This window comes from Malus domestica, chromosome 08 (genome assembly GCF_042453785.1).
Source record: "Malus domestica chromosome 08, GDT2T_hap1".
NCBI classification, from domain to species: Eukaryota; Viridiplantae; Streptophyta; class Magnoliopsida; order Rosales; family Rosaceae; genus Malus; species Malus domestica.
The window spans coordinates 28,267,333-28,287,208 of record NC_091668.1 but is presented as its reverse complement, the minus strand read 5'-3'; the positions used below and the strand labels follow the sequence as shown (position 1 = coordinate 28,287,208).

At 38.3% G+C, this 19,876-nt stretch overlaps 2 protein-coding genes across 4 annotated transcripts; one reads left to right on the top strand and one right to left on the bottom strand.

The window, feature by feature from the left end:
- Positions 1-770: 770 nt before the first annotated feature.
- LOC103453606 (probable manganese-transporting ATPase PDR2) lies at positions 771-16,565 on the top strand. 3 transcript variants are annotated; one of them, XM_008393167.4, is made up of 22 exons: positions 771-1,494; positions 1,664-1,927; positions 2,434-2,526; positions 2,712-2,911; positions 3,635-3,707; positions 3,798-3,970; positions 4,054-4,225; positions 5,408-5,512; positions 5,640-5,750; positions 5,841-5,927; positions 6,013-6,195; positions 7,766-7,816; positions 7,904-8,029; positions 8,984-9,063; positions 9,958-10,066; positions 10,895-11,023; positions 12,502-12,567; positions 12,655-12,726; positions 13,643-13,794; positions 14,025-14,136; positions 14,218-14,334; positions 15,149-16,565. In XM_008393167.4, the coding sequence occupies exons 2-22, from the start codon at positions 1,679-1,681 to the stop codon at positions 16,256-16,258; spliced, it is 3,570 nt and encodes a 1,189-aa protein (XP_008391389.3). In that variant the 5' UTR covers positions 771-1,494; positions 1,664-1,678; the 3' UTR covers positions 16,259-16,565. The 3 variants fall into 3 exon arrangements, with proteins under 3 accessions (XP_008391389.3, XP_017179117.3, XP_017179113.3); XM_017323628.3 differs by having other exon boundaries at positions 773-1,494; positions 10,895-11,028; positions 12,507-12,567; XM_017323624.3 differs by having other exon boundaries at positions 1,226-1,494; positions 1,667-1,927.
- Positions 16,566-17,220: 655 nt separating this feature from the next.
- On the bottom strand, positions 17,221-19,876 carry LOC103453598 (putative clathrin assembly protein At1g03050). The gene is made up of 2 exons (XM_008393155.4): positions 19,060-19,876; positions 17,221-18,593 (listed from the first exon to the last, which is right to left on the bottom strand). The coding sequence occupies exons 1-2, from the start codon at positions 19,724-19,726 to the stop codon at positions 17,449-17,451; spliced, it is 1,812 nt and encodes a 603-aa protein (XP_008391377.1). The 5' UTR covers positions 19,727-19,876; the 3' UTR covers positions 17,221-17,448.

The following is a 19,876-nucleotide window of genomic DNA, read 5'->3' as shown; positions in this document are numbered from 1 at the left end:
TTTGAGCTGCAATTTGCTAGTTTATTTATTTATTTTTAATTGGTTAATTAAGTTTTAAGGAAACTACAAAAAATGTGTGGAGGTTTTAGATTCGAAACCCGCTGCTGGTGTGGAAGTCAGACTTGTGATTATGGGTTGAAATGCCTTTGTAAGTCTTCCTGATCCCCGGAAGAGGTAAATAACCGTGACTTTCCACTTATTGTCCCTCCTTTTAAAATTCAAAAAAAAGTTTTAAGGAAATAGTAGTGGACCAAAATCTAGCTCCATAGAGATGAGCACAAAGAATTGAACAATGACGAGATAATAGAGTAGGTCGGCGACGACAATTTATTTAATGACAATCGGAATCAAGTCCGATTACTGCCATAGTAGATGGTTGGGTGTGTTAACGTGTTTGTGTTCCTTTTTTGTTCTATTAACATCCCACAATCTTACGAAGATACCCCACACTTCAAATTTGTCACCTGAACTTCCTCTTTTTCCCCTATTTGAATTAAGATAAGAAAAAGAAAATCCAACCATCCAATTATTTACCAGCCAACTACCTCACACCCATCCACTTACCATGGCACCACATTATCAAAAGTTCATCTTCTTATTCTTATGATTATCTGTAATTAATATCTGGCATCAATTGTCAAGAAACTAGTGCTTGTTGATTTTATTTTTATTTTTTAACGATAAAACAAATAGAAATCAAGAGATCAAAATTAACCCAAGATCCATCAAAATATTAATATAAATTGCAGTACTTCAACTCTGATACAATTGCAAATGACGTTAACTGAATTACAAAAATTCAAGCTCCTGATTGTACTTGCGAGCCAAAGCCATCAGAGAAGGCTCGATAATGCCTCCATGGAGCCTCAGCACCAGTTGAAGAATCGACTCTTTCTGGATGTTGTAGTTAGCTAGGGTTCGGCCATCTTCGAGCTGCCTGCCGGTGAAAAGATCAGGCGCTGTTGGTTCGGCAGAATGCCCTCCTTGTCCTGGATATTTTTGGGGTGGAATGGCTTCAGAAATTTGAGAGACAAAGTTGGAATTTTTGAGGAATTTTTTTGGATGTGGGTGGATTCATAACATTGTGGGGTATGTATAAAACAACCTTTTTTGTTTTTAAAGTTTGTCAATTTTGTATTTGAGGGTAAAAGGGTAAGTTTGAGGTACAAAATTTGTGAAAAGAGAATTATTGAGTATAAATAAAATTTCTCTGTGATTGTCGAATGAGAAAGGAGAAAAGGAAAGGGAAGGAAAAAGAAAAGGCGATATGAGGAAGAACAAGTGTAATATTTGGGCCGGTAGTCGGGTTAAACAAGGTTTCACCCAGAAACTGAAGTGAATTAGGGCTAAATGACTTAAGAATCCGTTTTCAATCGTACACCACCTCACCTGCTTTGATACGTATCACCCTCATCCTCCTCGACACCTTTAAATCCCACAGCGTATAGGAACTTGTTGCTTGCGATCGCCATTGAAATCCAAAGGACTCATCAGGTAATCATAATTGCGATTTGGGGTCTCAGAAAGATTTGATTTTTGCCCAAACCGATGGAAACAATCAAAGAAATTGATTTCGGATATAATTTTCGTAATTTGTTAATTTAATTTGTCAATTTTTAGTTTTGTTGAAGAGGGTTTGATTTGAATTGAATGGTTAATGTAGTAGTGGTAGGGAGGAATGTCGAGGCTCCATGTGGGAGGGAAGGTGGTGGACAAAGTTGATTTGTTGAGGACTAAGAGCTTGCTGTGGCGATTCGATGTCTGGCCTTTCGCTATCCTTTACGCTCTCTGGCTTACTACAATTGTGCCCAGCATTGACCTTGTGGATTCCGGGATTGTTTTCGGTGCCCTCGTAGCGCTTCACATTCTCGTTAGGCTTTTTACTGTTTGGTCCGTCGATTTCAAATGCTTTGTACATTATAGCAAGGTATGTATATACTTTTCATGTACGCATCTCAATCTGTGTATGTATACTACTCATATATGTGTGTGCGCTTTACCGTACAACTATGTAGTTGCTCCATTGCATAGTGTAGGTTGTTGGTTTGGCAAGAAACAACCACTCTGTCGTGTGTATACGAAAATTGCCACTCTCCTTAGAGTGGGGGTCTCATGCTGCCGCTTCTCACGTGTGTTTAAAATATGTCGTATATACATGTATTTATATACAAGTATATAGCGACGCTCTATTCTGAGTGAGGATTTGGCATGTCAGTGAGGACCGTATACATAATCATCAACAATTTTGATGACAATAGGAGAGAGTCTGGAAAGAAAGCATTTTTCTGGCCTCAATAATAGAGACTAGCAAAATAGCATTACTCTTTAATATATATGTATATCCTAACTGGTATGGGAAGACATGAATTGGAACCTAACTTGATGGAATTCTTTTGATGATTTGTTGTAATTGGTGATTCTTTTGGTCTTCAGGTAAATGATATTCACCAGGCAGGTGCATGCAAAATAACGCCAGCAAAATTTTCTGGTTCTAAAGAAATAGTATCACTTCATTTCCGTAAGCTTGTAAGTCAATTATACAGTTTGAATACTTCAACTACGCATTCTTTTAATTTCATCACAGATATTCAATAGATAATATTGTTCTACAGTTCCTGGTTACTAAGAACTATCTCTATTATTAATTACTTTTCCCCACTATGGGAGCTAGCCCTTGGTTTGTCTGGTGATGTAATGCATGAAATTTTCAGGGAGGCTCCTCATCCTCAGTGGATGTTGAAGAGATTTACTTTGACTTCAGAAAGCAACGTTATATCTTTTCAAAAGAGAACGATAACTTTTGCAAGCTTCCTTACCCTACCAAGGAATCATTCGGTTACTATTTAAAAAGTACTGGCCATGGCTCTGAAGCTAAAGTTGTTGCTGCTACTGAAAAATGGGCACGGAATGCGTTAGTTACCTTTCTTATTTCCCCTTTTCCTTCTTGAAAACGTATTTGTTGAATCTTCATCTTTGTTTTGATTTTTCTTGCTTATACTTTGGAATGCAGTAATGTTAGTCTTGACCATCCCTTATCCAATTTTTATAACATTAGCAAAAATGCTGATTCAGTGCTGGGAAACATTGTTGTCTGTTTCACTCTAACCTGTCAATGTGCATGCTTGCAAACATAAGGAAACCTCATTTGGTTCCCTGTAAATTGAACTAAGTTAATATATTCAAGAACTCAAATTCCATGGCTGCTTCAAATACTTTAAATGTTTTGACAAAAATTATGAGATGAGCGGATGATAAAGCATGGTCCGTTGAGATGATTCTTCCTGCCCATGATAAGTTAGATGGAATGGTCTCAGCAATTTTCAGAAAAAAACTTAAATGTTCAGTATTTGAATTCTAAGTCTAGATCTAGAATGATAAAATTTGACATAAGGGTAAGGGTCTTTGAAGCTTTACAGTTGAGGAGGAGGTGGTGCTGCGGGATAGGCTCCTTCCTGGATATATTCTTTGGCCCACTTTTAGATAGAATAGCTGCTATGGTTTAGGAATGATTCTGTCATTTTTTCCCATTTTTTTCCCATTTTTTCCGTAGTGGAGCATGCTGTACATTGAGCATGATCCAGTTAATTTATCATTTTTAAATGGTCCTTGTTGCACACTTTTCTTGGTTTTGCAGATTTGAATATCCACAACCTACATTCCAGAAATTAATGAAAGAAAATTGCATGGAGCCCTTCTTTGTCTTCCAGGTTCTCTCTCTCTCTCTCTCCAATGTGAGAGTTCCTTTTCGTGCATGCTCCCTTTCCTTAACTACATTCTTTTGTGCTCCCTGCATGTAGGTTTTCTGTGTGGGTCTCTGGTGTTTGGATGAATATTGGTATTATAGTTTGTTCACTCTTTTTATGCTGTTTATGTTCGAGTCAACAATGGCTAAAAGTCAGTTAAAGACTCTTACTGAGCTAAGACGTGTCAGAGTGAATAACCAGACCCTCATGGTGCATCGCTGTGGAAAGTACGTTGTCTATGCGGCAATTATTTATTTGTCATAATATTTAAGCTGTTTATGCTTCATGCATTGACTGCTGTAAATTTTAGGTGGATAAAGCTTGCTGGAACTGATCTTTTGCCCGGAGATGTTGTTTCTATCGGGCGAGCTACTGGTCCAAATGGAGAAGATAGGGCTGTGCCAGCAGATATGCTTCTATTAGCTGGAAATGCTATTGTCAACGAAGCTATTCTCACAGGCGAGTCTACTCCCCAGTGGAAGGTGGTCACCTCTTGTCAACTTATAAAGTGTTAAATGTCTGTCTTTGCAGCACTTTGGTTTCTTAATTTATGCATGTGCACACACGCATAGATTCATGCATCTCAATGTGTATACATTCTTCCTGGCGGTGATTGCTTGGCTAAATTGCTTTGGTATAGTTTTCTCGTTTTATTTAATATTACTCTTAGTCTTATCTTTGTCTACACTTTCTCCTTTTTCCTTTTTCCTTGAGGCTTGATGCAGTTACAAAAGCTTAATGTTCTTGTATAAATTTGAAGATGTAGGGTTGATTCAAAGTTTGTGAGGATAATGAGGGTGTGGGTTGATGAATCATTCTTGGCATGAGTTGGACAAGGAAATTAGAGCTAAGAGCCTAAGACTGCAAATAGAAGTAAAGGTAGGTGAATTGAGAGGCAGAGGAAGAAAGAAGAAGAGGGACAATATTAGGAAGCCACGACTCATAGTAAACTGGTCCTGAACTGAATGAAACTTCATTCACAGTCTGAAAATAATGAGTTTTAAGTTCACTGTGATCTTAAACCCTATATTTGAGGAAATTTGGTATAGGAAAGTTTGGAGATTCTGTGGGCTGGAACAGGATACAGTTTTGGAAGAAAAAGGTAGTAATCAGGAATTTTTGTCTGTAAAATCTGGTTATAGGATTTATGGGTAGCAGCAAAGTTTCTGATTTTTATGATTGCTTTGGTGGTCATTGTGAGGTTGTGACTAATCGTCCCACATAGGAAAGTTAAGAAACATTGCAAGGGTTTATAAGGAGTTGGGGTACTTCCCCATTGCCAATTGGTTTTGGGGTGGAACCTCAACTCTTTTTGCAGCATTTATTGATCTATGTCCTTTTTTACCCAATCCTTCTCGGATAATATGCAAAGCTGCAGTACCTTGTAAGGTACAAGGTCTTGCTTGGATAATTGCTCATACGTAGGGATGAGTACCATCCAACCCAAGGAAACCTAATACATGTCTGTTATCCTCTCTTGTATTTTATCCACAAAAGGTAGCATAAAATATTGATAATTTATATCCATTTCCCTGTTGCACTTAGAAAATGGGGCTATTCTTCAAAGCAAGCGTGCATCGGCACTTATGGCTTATTGTGGAGACTGTTATTTGATGAAACGTTATAGCTTTGCTGGAGTAAATTAAATATAGGATTATTTTCAGGTATCAATCATGGCCCGAGGAACTGAGGAGAAATTATCAGCTAAGCGAGATAAAGGTCATGTCTTATTTGGTGGGACTAAGATATTGCAGCATACTCCGGATAAGGTAGTTTATGTTAAAAATATGTTTAAGCCAACAAACTTTATCATTAATGTTTTCTTATCGAATATCATTAATGTTTCATAATCTCATGGGTTCTGTATTTATGCTTTCCTTATTTCAATGGAGTCAGGGCTTTCCTTTAAAAACCCCCGATGGTGGCTGTGTGGCTGTTGTTCTGAGAACTGGGTTTGAAACAAGTCAGGGGAAACTTATGCGTACAATTTTGTTTTCTACAGAGAGGGTATTTTTGCAATGACTACTCAACTCTATATACATTACTGTTTACTTCGCTTTTACTTTATATAGTGTATTTACATACGATTTACTGTAGGTGACAGCTAACAGCTGGGAAAGTGGGCTGTTCATTTTGTTCTTGGTCATATTTGCAGTGATAGCTGCTGGTTATGTACTAAAGAAGGTAAAAGTGGTCCCTTGATAGGTAGATGTGAGACTTGATGCTTGTGTAGTGTTATTTTCTGACAACCAGTACGTCTATGATGTAGGGGCTTGAGGATCCCACTAGGAGCAAGTACAAGCTTTTCCTTAGTTGTTCACTCATTATTACTTCTGTGATTCCTCCTGAGCTGCCAATGGAATTATCTATAGCTGTTAATACATCTCTGATTGCTCTCGCACGCCGTGGAATATTTTGTACCGAACCTTTCCGAATTCCTTTTGCTGGAAAGGTATGTTGCGACCGCATAATTATGTCTTCCTTTTTTTTAATTTCTCTTCACTTGTTTAAAGGATGCTCTTTTGACGATGCCGCTGTAATCTTTTTCTTGGTTTGTAACTGATGTATCTAGTTATAAAGATGAAAAGCACAACAAAAAATACCATCCACGAAGCTATCTAGCTATCTGATCTACAACTAATAAAGATGATCTTATATTACAATGAAACTTTATAAAGTAATAGTTTATAACACAGAACTCTCCAGTCATTGAAAGTATTGCAAAATGAACTATCCATCAGCTCTGAAGAGAATACTGAAGCCCAAAATGAGCAACCTCCTCATCCCATTCATTTCCAACTACACCACCCTGAAAATTGTGAGACAGCACCGTGTTGTACTTTTATGCGCAAACGGAAGTGAATTCTAACAAAGTACCAATATCAACGTTGTAGGTGAAAGCTAAAACAAACAATCTCAAACTAACACAAGAGATTTACGTGGTTTGGCATAAAGCCTACGTCCATGAGCGAAGCACGGCAAGGAATTTCACTAAACAAACGGAGATTACAAAAGAGTGTTTAACTCTCACAACCCAAATCCCACAAATTACAAACCCTAAACCAAATGAGTAGAGAACTCAACAAACGGAGAAGATTCTCCCAAATTGCTCTCTAACTCACGAACTCACAAATTGACTCTCACCAAATTGCCACACAAATGAGCCACGAATTTGCCACACACTCATGACTCCAAACGGTGACCTCCACCCAAAACCAAAATAGAGAAAAGCTCTCTAAACCATGATGAGGCACACTAAATACACTAACCCTAAGGTCCTATTTATAGTACATAGGACTTAGGTTACAATAAGAATTCTAATAGGAAATAAATCCAAATCCTAATCAAATAGGTAATTAACAAAATCTCTCCACCAAGGAAACTAACTAAGAAGTCAAAACCAAACCCAAATAGGACACCAAAACCAAACAGGTAACACAAACCTAATTTATTGCATCATCCTAATTTTGAGCCAAAAACCCAACACACCGGGCCCCATTTTATCCCTCCAATGAATTTGTAACTCTCATACAATAAGGCATTGCATGAAACTGGAATTTCCCAGCTCACATTGTACTCTCCCTGAACAGTTTTCCCCAAGGTCAAAACAATGGGACAATGAAGCAGCAGTTCTTACACATCTATCACCATAAAACTGGATAGAGTTTCTTTATTCATGATGAATTCATTTCTCTAGTGTGCTAGACGACAAATACAAGTTTTGACTGCTTAGCCTGCATCATTCTGACATCTTCCTCCTTTTCAAGCAGAAAATGTGTTCTAGAGATTTACATAATGTGATAGTATCTTTAAAATTAGTAGAGTCATCAACCATACTTTACCCTTTGGTTACACATCTACACATCAACCATACTTATTCGATACTTGTACCTGACTTTTACTACCTTATTTTAACGGTTTGTTTGTACTGACCAGGCTGTTGCCCAATATGACATACCGTACAGTCTCATTGTGCTGTACAAAGTATATTTTGATACATTTGTTTACTGTTTTCCGTGCAGGTTGATATCTGCTGTTTTGACAAAACTGGAACACTTACATCAGATGACATGGTAGTCCATCTTAATTTAGTATATGCTGCTCATTAAATTGCCTTGGATTTATACAAAATTTATTGCTTTTCTCTTGCTCTTCTCCAGGAGTTTTGTGGAGTTGTTGGGTCGACTAGCAGTACAGATTTAGAAGCTGACATGAGTAACTTGCCTGTGCGCACAGCAGAGATTTTGGCTTCTTGCCATGCCTTGGTGTTTGTGGATAATAAGCTGGTATGCTATTGTTATCATCTAAACAAGCAGTCTGTTTTAGGTTGTATTCTGTTTTATGTAGCATGTCGGATGCAGTATGATTGTTGATGATGCGAGCTCTTTTAGTATTCGATTGCTTATATTGTTAAAGGCATGCTAATCACAAAGGTAAAATTACAAAAAAAAAAAAACTCTACCTATCTATAACCGCTAGATATCTTCTCCCTTGCAATCATAATGAAATGTTTGCTCCTGGGATTGCAAAAAATAAAGGAGCTTCAGAAATCAAGCTTTTTTGCAGTTTGTTAATGAATGGTCAGAAAAGTATCTGTCTTATGTTTTTTCTCTTGTTCAGGATTCTTGGTCTGTTATGGATATCCTGCATCCGTTTCCCTAATTCTGTTTATTTATTTTAATTGAAGTCTGTTTCTTATAATAAAATAGATTTTTTATTTTTTTATATTTTATTTTAGCTATAATGCTTTTCCTAGATTTTCTTCTCTGCTGAATCAGTTAGTCCTTTATGTGAACAAAAAGGAAGGATAAAAGGGATCTAGGCTCTTCCTTTTTTGTTTTGGGTTTGTGTTTCTGGAGTTATCCCAAAAATCTAGTGAACATATTTCTTTTTGGAATTTTGTCTATTTTTGTTTTGCTAACTGCATCATCCAGTCTCCCTTTTGAGTCAGTTTTCCAATCCCGTGTATGAATTTAATTTCTTGAAAATGCCTTCTTTATTTAACTGGATTTTGTAACTTTCAAGTCAGTCAAGATCAATTTATCATGCTTGTTAGAAAATTAATGGCTGCATTTACTGAAAGATGAAACAAGAGATATTTCAGTGAAGAGAAATTTTATCCGTAATATTGAATTGGTTCAGGATGGTGTTATGTTTTCTATCAGGATCTAGTGACAGGTGGTATTGTTTTCTCAATTTTGTTTGGAAAATTTTGAGTGATACTGCACAACTCCCTGTAGGTTGGTGATCCTCTTGAAAAGGCTGCACTTAAAGGAATAGATTGGACCTTCAAATCTGATGAGAAGGCCATGCCAAAAAAGTAAGCTGAAGCTGCAATCTTTTGTTTTTTTGTCTATATCTATATGTCAGCAGTTATATTTGGACTCCTGGATTAATCCAGAATATCCTGTGATTCATTTAATGTATATTTCTCTTATTTTTCCCTTAGGCTGGTTGTTAAACGGTCATCCTGACTCCGTTGATTGAATAGTTGAATTCAATGGGAATGATAATGTTTTAAATAGACTGAAAGTGAGCTAATCCTTTAGAAATTTGTTTAACCAAAGAAAACCTTCAGCAGGACGTTGATTAAAGTACAATCCAGGATCCATCTTGATATGAATTTGCCATTTGTATGGTATTTTTAGTAGAATGTCCAACCCAATCGTTAATCCTTAAGCCAGTTAGTTTCTTAGGGAAACTTTGTTATCGTCGTTTGCCCAAATTTTTTTAGTCAATTTTTTTTTTTACACAAAAGAACATCAAACTATGTTTATCCTTAAGCCAGGTACAGTATGACAGGTTGTGGAGAAATTAGATTTACCAGGTTGGTCTAGTGAAAACTCAGTCTGTGATGTGCTAATATGTACAACAACAACAACAACAAAGCCTTATCCCACTAAGTGGGGTCGGCTGCATGAATCCTAGAACACCACTACGCTCGGTTTTGCGCCTAGTCATCCATTAGCTCAGCTGTATGAATCCTGGAATGCCACTGCGCTCGGCTGTAAGATACAAATTTGATACTTCAAAAAATGAAAAATGGGCCGGCATATTAGTTTCTTATTAATAGATGATCAATAATTTGTTAATCTAAAGTTCGATTATGTCACTGTTCATTCTTCTTTTCTGAGGCAGTCATTCCTGTGCTGTCAATATGTATGAGTGATAATTCTTTTTACATCGTACTTATTGTACTCTTCATTAAACTCAGGGGAAGTGGTCAGGCTGTGCTGATTGTTCAGAGACATCACTTTGCTTCCTACTTGAAAAGAATGGCAGTTGTAGTGCGCATTGAAGATAATTTTTTTGCTTTTGTGAAGGTTTGTCAGTCATTCATCAGTACTGCAGTGCAATTTATGATACCTGACTACCATAAGCATCAATCTTGTAACTTCCACAATCAATTGTATGAAGAAATTGTATCATTTTTATTCTTGTCATATCTTGTTATGTCTACTCTTAAAGTCAGATGTGATTTGGATTTCTGCACTTGTAGAGCTCAATACTTGTTATTTGACACAGAAGAGGAGACAAATATGTTGGTGTTAAAGTGTAGGGAATAGGGGGAAAGTAGTAACTGATAGTTATTGTCTTCTAGCTTTAAGTTTGTGGCTGAAACTATTTTGGGAAGCAATTTCAATCTGGGTAATACCAAATGTTTTGATTATCAAGTGAAATAATACGGGCTTTGAGTGTGGGAAGAAGGCTAAGGTTCTTTTGGGGTTGCAGTTGTTGTCTGCAATATAAGTTGTTTTGATGCAGAGTAACATGGAAACTTTTGAAGATTATGGAGGGGTGTGGGTGGAAGATCTGCTAGGTAAATCTGGGAGCCTCAGTTTAAAATGAGTTTGGTGACTGTTCTTGTTGAATGTGAACTTGGAAAGTAATTTCTTAGGCTCCTTTGGTGATTTTAGCCTGTCCTTGGTGTTGCTATATGTCTGTTTGATATATATTTTACAGTCTTGTTTCTTTGAGCCTCCTGGTTCACCATTTTGTACTATTTCCATTTTTTTCCAATTTCAGCGGCTATTTCCTATGTAATACTAATAGGACACAATCAAATTACTCCCTTTGCTGTATCTTTGCAGTAGGAAAGATGTTCACTCCAGTATTAATAGCTGTAAACAATGATTTTGTCTTCTTTTCAGGGTGCCCCTGAAACTATTCAGGGTAGACTCACTGAGGTGCCATCATTTTATGTTGAAACTTACAAGAAATTTACTCGACAAGGGTCTCGCGTTCTGGCCCTTGCCTATAAATCTCTTCCTGACATGACAGTAAGGTTTCTGGATTTGTTATTTCTCAATTACTTTGGATAGCATTTTCTTAATGCATAATGTTTATGTAGCGAGCTTACTCATTTTTGTTTAGTGTTGAAGGTATCATAGTTTTGAGATCTCTTAGGGAGGTCATGTGTGAGGGAGTATCTTTGCATTGAGGACACAAGTTAGTGTCGATGATACTCCCTTTTTGTTTTTGTTATTATAGGTCCTGGTGGTTTATGTTAAAAGAAAATAACTTATGTATGCTCGTCATACCATGTGGTATGATTAAGCGTTGAAAGGTAGCCACACAACATGGTATTAAACTGGGTTGGATAAGGAAGAGTGTTTTGAGCCATTAAGTACAGTACTTAAACTGTAAAAAATTGTTGCCCATCTTATGGTCCTTTTTCACATGTCTTACTTTTGAGTTTATGTCTTGACTCTTGAAGCTATTAATCATAACTAGAGAGTTTTTAGGACACTCTTTTTCTTCCTTAGCCAAAATCCAACTTTTGGATTTGATGCTTTGATCTTCTACAAAATGCATGTTAAATTTCAAGCAAACCTTATTTGGCATATGATCAAGTCAAGAACGGACTAGAATCCAGGGATGAAAGCGCCAACCATGTTTTCCTCCATTGTCCGTATACCATTCAACTTTGGTGGAAATTGCTCAAGGAAGCTGGAGCAAGATGGGTCACCCCAAAGGGCTGTTTTGAGCTCCTAAGCACCAAGTTCGAAGGCCTAGGGAAAGGGAGGAAAGCCAAAACTTTGTGGGGATCTCTGTTGATGGCCCTCTTCTGGAACATTTGGTTGGAGCGTAATAAAAGAGTCTTTGAGGATTACAAGGGAGTGGGGTTGAGGAGCTTTGGGATAGAGTAAAACACTGGGCAGCCCTTTGGGCTTCGGTTTCAGTGGAGTTTAGAGATTACAATTTCTCTTCTATTTTTAGGGATTTGTTAGCAGCCGTTAATTGATTTGGTCTAGCTTTTCCTCTGTTCAATTAGTTTTCTTTAGGGGTCCTTGCTAGTTTTCTTCTAGCTCCAGGTGGATATCTTTTCCACGTGGTTTTCTTTTTCTCTTTTGTAATTCTTTCGTTTTATAAAATTCTTTTGTTTCTTTTCAAAAAAAAAAAAAAGAACAGACTAGAATCAGTATTTTCCTTTAACATTTTCCTTACTTTAGAAATTTAACCTTAATGATGAAATGGTTTAAAATATAGAATTAGTTTTCTAATTTGACATGCATAATGATCTCAAGTAAAAACATGAATTAACCAAACCTTGTCTATACTTTTCTACATTATTGTTACGTACATATGTATAATATCTGAGTAACTGAAATTAAATTCAATGACACTTCTTATACTTGAAGGGTTTTGGTCCGAGAAGCACATAGTGTGTTCCTTCTCTCTCTCTCTGAAGAAGTTTTATAGGCTTTGTTTTCTATATTGTATTTGAGGTGTTTTATTATCTTTTTATTGCTTGAAGGTTAGTGAAGCCAGAAGCTTGGATAGGGATGTGGTGGAGAGTGGCCTTACCTTTGCTGGTTTTGCGGTAAATTAATCGTTTCTATTAGTGTCTCGTGTAGGTTTTGGTTTCTTCCTGCTTCACGTCACTAAATTCTCGCCGTTTGAATTTCAGGTTTTTAACTGTCCTATTAGAGCAGATTCAGCCACTATTTTATCTGAGCTAAAAGGATCCTCACATGACTTGGTATGTGGTTTTCCTGACTAAAATAGTATGTGGTCTATCTGTATAAAGGAATAGTAACTTGTAACTTGGCCTTAACTACCATCACTTAAGAAGTATATGCTAGACAAAAAGAAACTATGTTTGTAAGCCATTCATTGAGGTGTAGAAATCATTTTCTTAATTTAATAGTTATATTTGGCCATAAACAATTAGAAGCGAGTCTATAGGAATATCATGGATCATGTTGCATTTCATGGAACTATTCCAATGAAGAAATATTGCAGACTGTAAGAGCCTCTGTATGGTGATAGCTGCAGAATTCAGCACTATGGACTTCTAGGTTCTGTGTAGCTATTCTTGAATACTCTCATTTGCTTTAATTCAAACCACGTTTTACTGTACAAGGATCATTGTGACCCTTTTACAGAAAGCCATTCTGCATATCTTCTTAAGGATTTTTGACCAACTGCTTGCTTTTGGGGTGTTGATTCTTTTGTGATGTCTGTATAAGCACTTTGGACTTCTAGATTGGAGTTTGGTGTAGCCATTCTTAAATATTTTCGTTTGATAAATTGAAATCATGTTTACGATTGAACACTCACGCATATCTTATTTTATTAGATAAACTCAAACCATGTTTTTGCTGTATAAGGGCCATTATTACCCTTTTATAGAGAACCATTCTTGCATATCTTCGTCAGGATATTTGACGAGCTGCATGCTTTTGGATTGTCCCGATTGTTTACAGAATTAGTGTAGTTTGTTTGTTTTGTCTTTGCCCGTGGATCTGTGGTTTGGTGTTCCTTTCCCCTGTATTTTATTGTCTTCCTTTGTATGGTACAATCAGTCTCATTCAATTTTGTAGTGAACAGAGCCGCTGTGTGGGCAGATTTAAAATTTAAGTATATATATTTATTTGGAGTTTTTCTTTTGTTAGGTGATGATTACTGGTGATCAGGCCCTGACAGCTTGCCATGTTGCTAGCCAAGTTCATATTATATCAAAACCAGCATTAATTCTTGGTCCAAAGAGGGGCAGGGAAGGATATGAGTGGATATCCCCTGATGAGACTGAGATGATTCCTTACAAGTAAAGCTTTTCTTGTTAATGGATTCATTTAGTTTGGAACTCTCTATGTTTTGCTTGGCTTTAAAACCTACTAAACTTGTTCAAGATTTGGAGGTTGCTCTCCATTTCGGTTTTTATTTTTGTTTTTGCAAAAAAAATTCCTGTCTGCACTCTTTTTTGTTTTTGCTGATTCACCTGCGTATTTCTTTTTCCTTCTTTTCTCTGACTGGAATTATTGAAATTTATTTTAGTGAAAACGAGGTGGAAGCTTTGTCCGAGACTCATGATCTCTGTATTGGTGGTGACTGCTTTGAAATGTTGCAACAAACCTCTGCTGTTATACAAGTCATTCCATACGTCAAGGTGCTTGTTAATAACCAATTGTGAAGCTTATCTTTGAGTAGTGGCTTTATCTTGACGTTGCTGACCAGAGTATCTTATTAGGTTTATGCCAGAGTTGCTCCTGAGCAGAAGGAGCTGATTTTGACTACTTTCAAAACAGTGGGGAGAATAACATTGATGTGTGGAGATGGAACCAATGACGTTGGAGCATTGAAGCAGGTAATATATTTTATGGATAGTCAACTATTAATTGTGTTGTTTTTTCTCGGCAAGACAACTGACTTATTTGAAATAATAAATCCTTAAGCGTAAGTATTAAAAGTCAGTTATGGACATAACGGCAATTAGTAAAGGATAGTAGACTTGGATTAGTTTATTTCAGTCCTATGTTTTGTACTCAAAAGTAATAGGGATTGGATAGAAACCAAACTCATCAGTTTCGTTCTTGTTCATAATTATTCCCACCAACCCTGAACCCAAGACCAGAGACCTGGGTCCAGGAACTCGGGTGTTACTAAAACTATCCTATTCTTATGCTCAAACGTTGCATGTAAATTATCCTATCCTTACAAGAAAAATTAAAGTTATCCTATCCAATCTAGTCTATTCCCTTGACAACAATCCACTTAAAGCCTGGGCACCAGACAAGGCTTCAGGATGTTTTCCTCTGTATTCACTCCAGAACTATGGGGTTTCCATCAAACTTTGAAGTTAGTTATCATGGCTTCAAGCTACAAAAGACTAATTAAAGTTCTGGGGGTAGCAATATGTTTCACTCTTCATAGCGTACTCGCTTACACATGTTGACACTTGCACACAGCGTACTCGCTTACACTCTACAAAATGCAGATTAAAGATGAGTTGTCTCACTTTTTCCCTTAATAGCTTTTCAGATATTTGTTAGTACTCTTTTTTGTTATTTTAATATATGGATTTAATATAAGAAAGTCAAGTTATGGCTGGAATAGTGTATTTCTTTTTCATAATTAAGCTGTGAAATAATAAAGTATGTGTTTTGTTTCTCTCCTGTCAGGCCCATGTGGGAGTTGCTCTATTGAATGCGGTGCCTCCAACTCAGAGTGGAAAGTCGCCCAGTGAAACATCTAAAGAGCCAAAGAAGTCCAAGTCTGCATTAGATGTTGCAGGTAAATCTACTAGTGTAAATGGAGAAGTCTCTTCAAAGGGAAAAGCCACTGCAAAATTGGATCCCACTAGCAACCCAGCTGGTAACCGGAATCTGTCGGCTGCCGAGTTGAAACGACAGAAGCTAGTTTCATTGCAAAAGAGACTAATGGATGAGATGAATGAGGAGGGAGATGGTCGCTCAGCTCCAATTGTAAAGCTTGGAGACGCTTCCATGGCATCACCATTCACGGCGAAGCATGCATCCATTGCTCCAACCACTGACATAATTCGTCAAGGTCGCAGTACTCTGGTGACTACCCTCCAGATGTTTAAAATACTAGGCCTTAATTGCCTTGCGACAGCTTATGTGTTGAGTGTTATGTATTTGGATGGTGTCAAGCTTGGTGATGTGCAGGCTACAATCAGCGGTGTGTTTACAGCAGCCTTTTTCCTGTTCATCTCACATGCGCGTCCTCTTCCAACTCTTTCAGCTGAACGGCCTCATCCGAATGTCTTTTGCTCCTATGTCTTGCTTTCTCTGTTAGGACAGTTTGCAATCCACATATTTTTCTTGATATCTTCTGTGAACGAAGCTGAGAGATACATGCCGGACGAATGCATTGAACCAGACTCTGCTTTTCATCCCAACCTTGTAAATACAGTCTCGTACATGGTAAGCATGATGCTTCAGGTGGCCACCTTTGCTGTGAACTACATGGGTCATCCGTTCAATCAGAGCGTCACAGAGAACAAGCCATTCTTGTATGCCATCGTGGCTGCTGCCGGTTTCTTCACAGTTATCACTTCTGACCTATTTAGGGACTTGAATGACTGGCTTAGGCTGGTGCCCTTGCCAGTGGGATTGAGAAACAAGTTACTGTTATGGGCGCTTCTCATGTTTGTGAGCTGCTACTCATGGGAGAAATTTTTACGGTGGGCTTTCCCGGGCAAGATTCCAGCATGGAAGAAGCGACAACGCATTGCTGCTTCCAGTCTTGAAAAGAAGAAACAACTGTGAGCGAGTACAAGTTTGATGCCGGGAAAAACGACGTTGACATTTTTGGCGAATGGGCTGTGCAGAGTTATATACAGCAGAATGGAATTCAATCATGCCACAGCTCACATGACAGCATGAGCCTGGAGGTTCCATCCCCCTCTTTGATAGGAAATTTTGATCAAGATCAAATTCTAGGAGGATTATTTTTGGGACCTGTGATCTTTAAACAAACCGTATTCATAATTAGTTGCTTTTACACATTGTTTAACCCTTCATCTCCTCTGTATTTGAAATTACATGTCAAAAACTATAAATCATTTAGCCCGAATTCGATATGGGATTTCAAAAGCTAGTTTTAATTTATGATTGCATTTGATGTCAACTTCAAATAATACTAGGTTTTCATGCTAAAAATGCGAGGTTTGTAGGGACTATTTTTGACGTCAATGGAACAAAATCATGCATTTAGTCTTGCATTTTAAAGTTGTTGGAATGTTGTGGGAGCTAAATTGTTGCTCAGTTTGGTTGATTGTGTTCTGGGCAGGGCACCCTTTTATCTCAAAGTCAGTATCTTGTTACTTCTACTTTTAATTATGCGGTATTTTTATTTTGTGCTTTCAAGGTGATTTGCTACCCACTTGTTGGGCGTGGGCGTATTAGATAATATCCTTTCCATCGGCATAGTTACCACCTTATGATTGGTACGCCACAGTAGCAATGAATCTATGTCATGTAAGTCATTCTATCAATTTAAAGGACTCGGAAGAAACAGTGTGGGAATTCTTGGGTCCCAAGCAACCGCAATGATTGTTGATGGCTTTAGGTCCCAAGCAACAACAATGATTCTAGTTTGATTCAAGACAATGGTTGCCGAGGAGGTTAGCTACATGCGTATCTGTGTTGAGAGTTATCCCATATTGGTGAGGGACAAGGTTTGCTATGTGCTTATATGATCTTGGGCTACTTCTCATATTGCTAATTGGTTTTATGGTGGAACCTCAATTTCATCAATTGTAAATACATTGATAATACATCGATTAAGTGAAAATGCGTGTGTTTATATCTACCAGATAAATGCTACTAAACGAACCTCACCTATACAATTAAAAGGGAAAAAAAAATTAAACAATATGTTCAAATTAATACACATGCAACCCCTAATGATCTTTAACAACTGAAACTGCATAAGTCTGTTTATAATTAAGTGATGATTAGTAGGTATGTGTGTAACCTCCCATGTTTATGTTATGATGAGGGTTATGTTGTAGTTTTGTCAATCCTATCTGCCCTTGCATCCCATCCCTTGCATACTGATGCCACATCAACTGCTCGTCCATCAACAGCTTCTGCTTCCTCTCCAGGTCTGACATTTGCACGTATGATGGCGGCGGCACTACTAACGACGCAGCAAACGGGTCCACGTGTACACTTGACTTGCTTGGATGATCTAACGACGACGACGATGATGATGGTGGTGGTGCAGGCAATGCTAGCATTGCAGGCCGTCCTGCAGACCCTAATGCAACACTGCTCGCACTCCCACTCACTCCATACCCTGGCCCTGCCATTGCGGCTGATACCTCCGCTTGCTGGTACAATCCGTCCAGCAACAACAAGTCAAAACCTCCCCCGAGGGACGCCTTTTGATTTGACAAGTGGCTTGCCGACTGGACTAACGCGGCTTCCCAATCAGCTTCGTTAGCAAACGCTTCCCATGCCGGTGGACCTGCTGGTGCTTGTTCAGTGGCGCCGTTGAACAAAGCCAACGCCAATTTGTCAGCGTGTTCGTTGCTCGACACAGCGTCTTCTCCCAAGTTCAACAGATCGCCTTCTTCTTGTTGCGGTTTCTTAATTTGCTCTTCCTTTACTGGTTCTTTCTCTTTGTTATTGTTTTCCTCAACGAAACCCTCGGGCGGTGGCAGCGCCTTCATTGCATTCATGTCTTCTTCTTCGTCTTCCCCATGATTTGATTCTTTATCGTTGTTGGCCACATCAATCTTCTGTTGGTCTAGTAGCTCCTTTACCGATCTCTTGCCTTGAGCCAAAGCCGACTTGTCCCGTATGTACTCGTCCATCACCTCCAGCTTCTTGGGGGTAATCCTCTCAACCTCCGGGTACTCTGAGGAGCACGCAATCCCGATTTGTTTGCACCATCCATAGAGCATGTCCAGTTCATCGAATTGCTTTCCGATGCGGCAGAAGATCTCGTACACCTTGGCACAGTCCGGGATCTCCAGCTCCATGAAGCGGTCTATTAAGATGCCCATTATTTCTGTTATGTCGTAGTATACCTGGAAACTCTCTTTTACTATCGGATACAAGGCCACTATTACAACCCTATTGTTCTTTGCTACGCCTGTGATTAAAATCCATGCACATAACAAAAACAAAAATGTTAGAAATGCTTAATTAATATTTTAATTTATCTACAAGAAATGTGTAGTTCTCTGTGAAAAAAGAAGAAAAAGACAACAAAAGTACAAAAGACTAAGTGTCACTCTAGAGTAGAGAGTGATTGACTGGTATCGAATGACAATCTACAATGTATTCGAAAAGTATCAATAAAAATCGATCATATATCAATAATACAGAATATAACGTAGTTTATAAAATAAGATACAAAAATAAGCTTTCCTCTTCTAAATAACCGTGCATGTATTTAATAAGTCGATCATATAATGGGCAATGATTTTCTTGTAGAAATTATACAATAGAATGAAAGAATTGAATATATCATGCGTACGTGGCCATGCATGCAGGGATGAAATATTTGCACGCACGTCTGTTTAGAGTTGGGTGAGGAAAAATAAAATTGATCGAACCTGTTGGGCGACATGCTAAGAAGCGCTCAAGGAGCTGCTGCAAATGCTGCATCCTAGAAAACAACTTGTCGGCTTTCATTTCATGCACCGGCGTCGCTTTCGGACATGACTGCTGGTTGGTAAAATTATTGGCCGCCTCCTGAGGATCTTCGAATTCATCTTCATCAAACCCGAATGCACTGCGTTTCCCACGCCGGCTTTGCATTCGGAACTCAAGCCGTTCGTCCAGATACAATGCATACGTGCGCACAAACGCAGAATAGTCCCAGGAATTGGAGCGTGAGGTGTCGCGAAAATCAGACATGTTGAGAAAGCGAGTGCCGCGCCTTGTGGAGAAAAATATTTCTTGTTCGTAAGCAGGGTCGCCCTCGGACAGCAGCCGTTGGACTAACATGAGGGTCTTGAGGGCGACGATCCAGTTTTTGGTCTTGTTCAGGCGCCGGGAGATGGTGTTGATGCAAGCGCTGATGAAATCGCGTGAGTAGCATGTTAAGCTGAGAATTTCTCGTACGTATTTCTCCTCGGTCGGGTATTCTTCGTGTCTTGTTGCTTTCACAATGGCTACGTCTAGGTCCGCCAAAGAGGCGCTGCTACCAACTTTGGCGAGGCCTATGCTGGTTTGGTCCTTCACGGCCCCCAAAGCTCTTCTAAATTTGCTTGAAGCCATGAATATTCTATATATTTTTCTATGTATACACACCTAGCAGCAGGTGTCACAAATTAAAATGACCTTATTTGCAATATTAAAAAGATTAAGGAAATATTTGATAAAAATTAAGAAAAGAAGAGAAGATTTCCCTCTCTTCTCCTCTTTTGT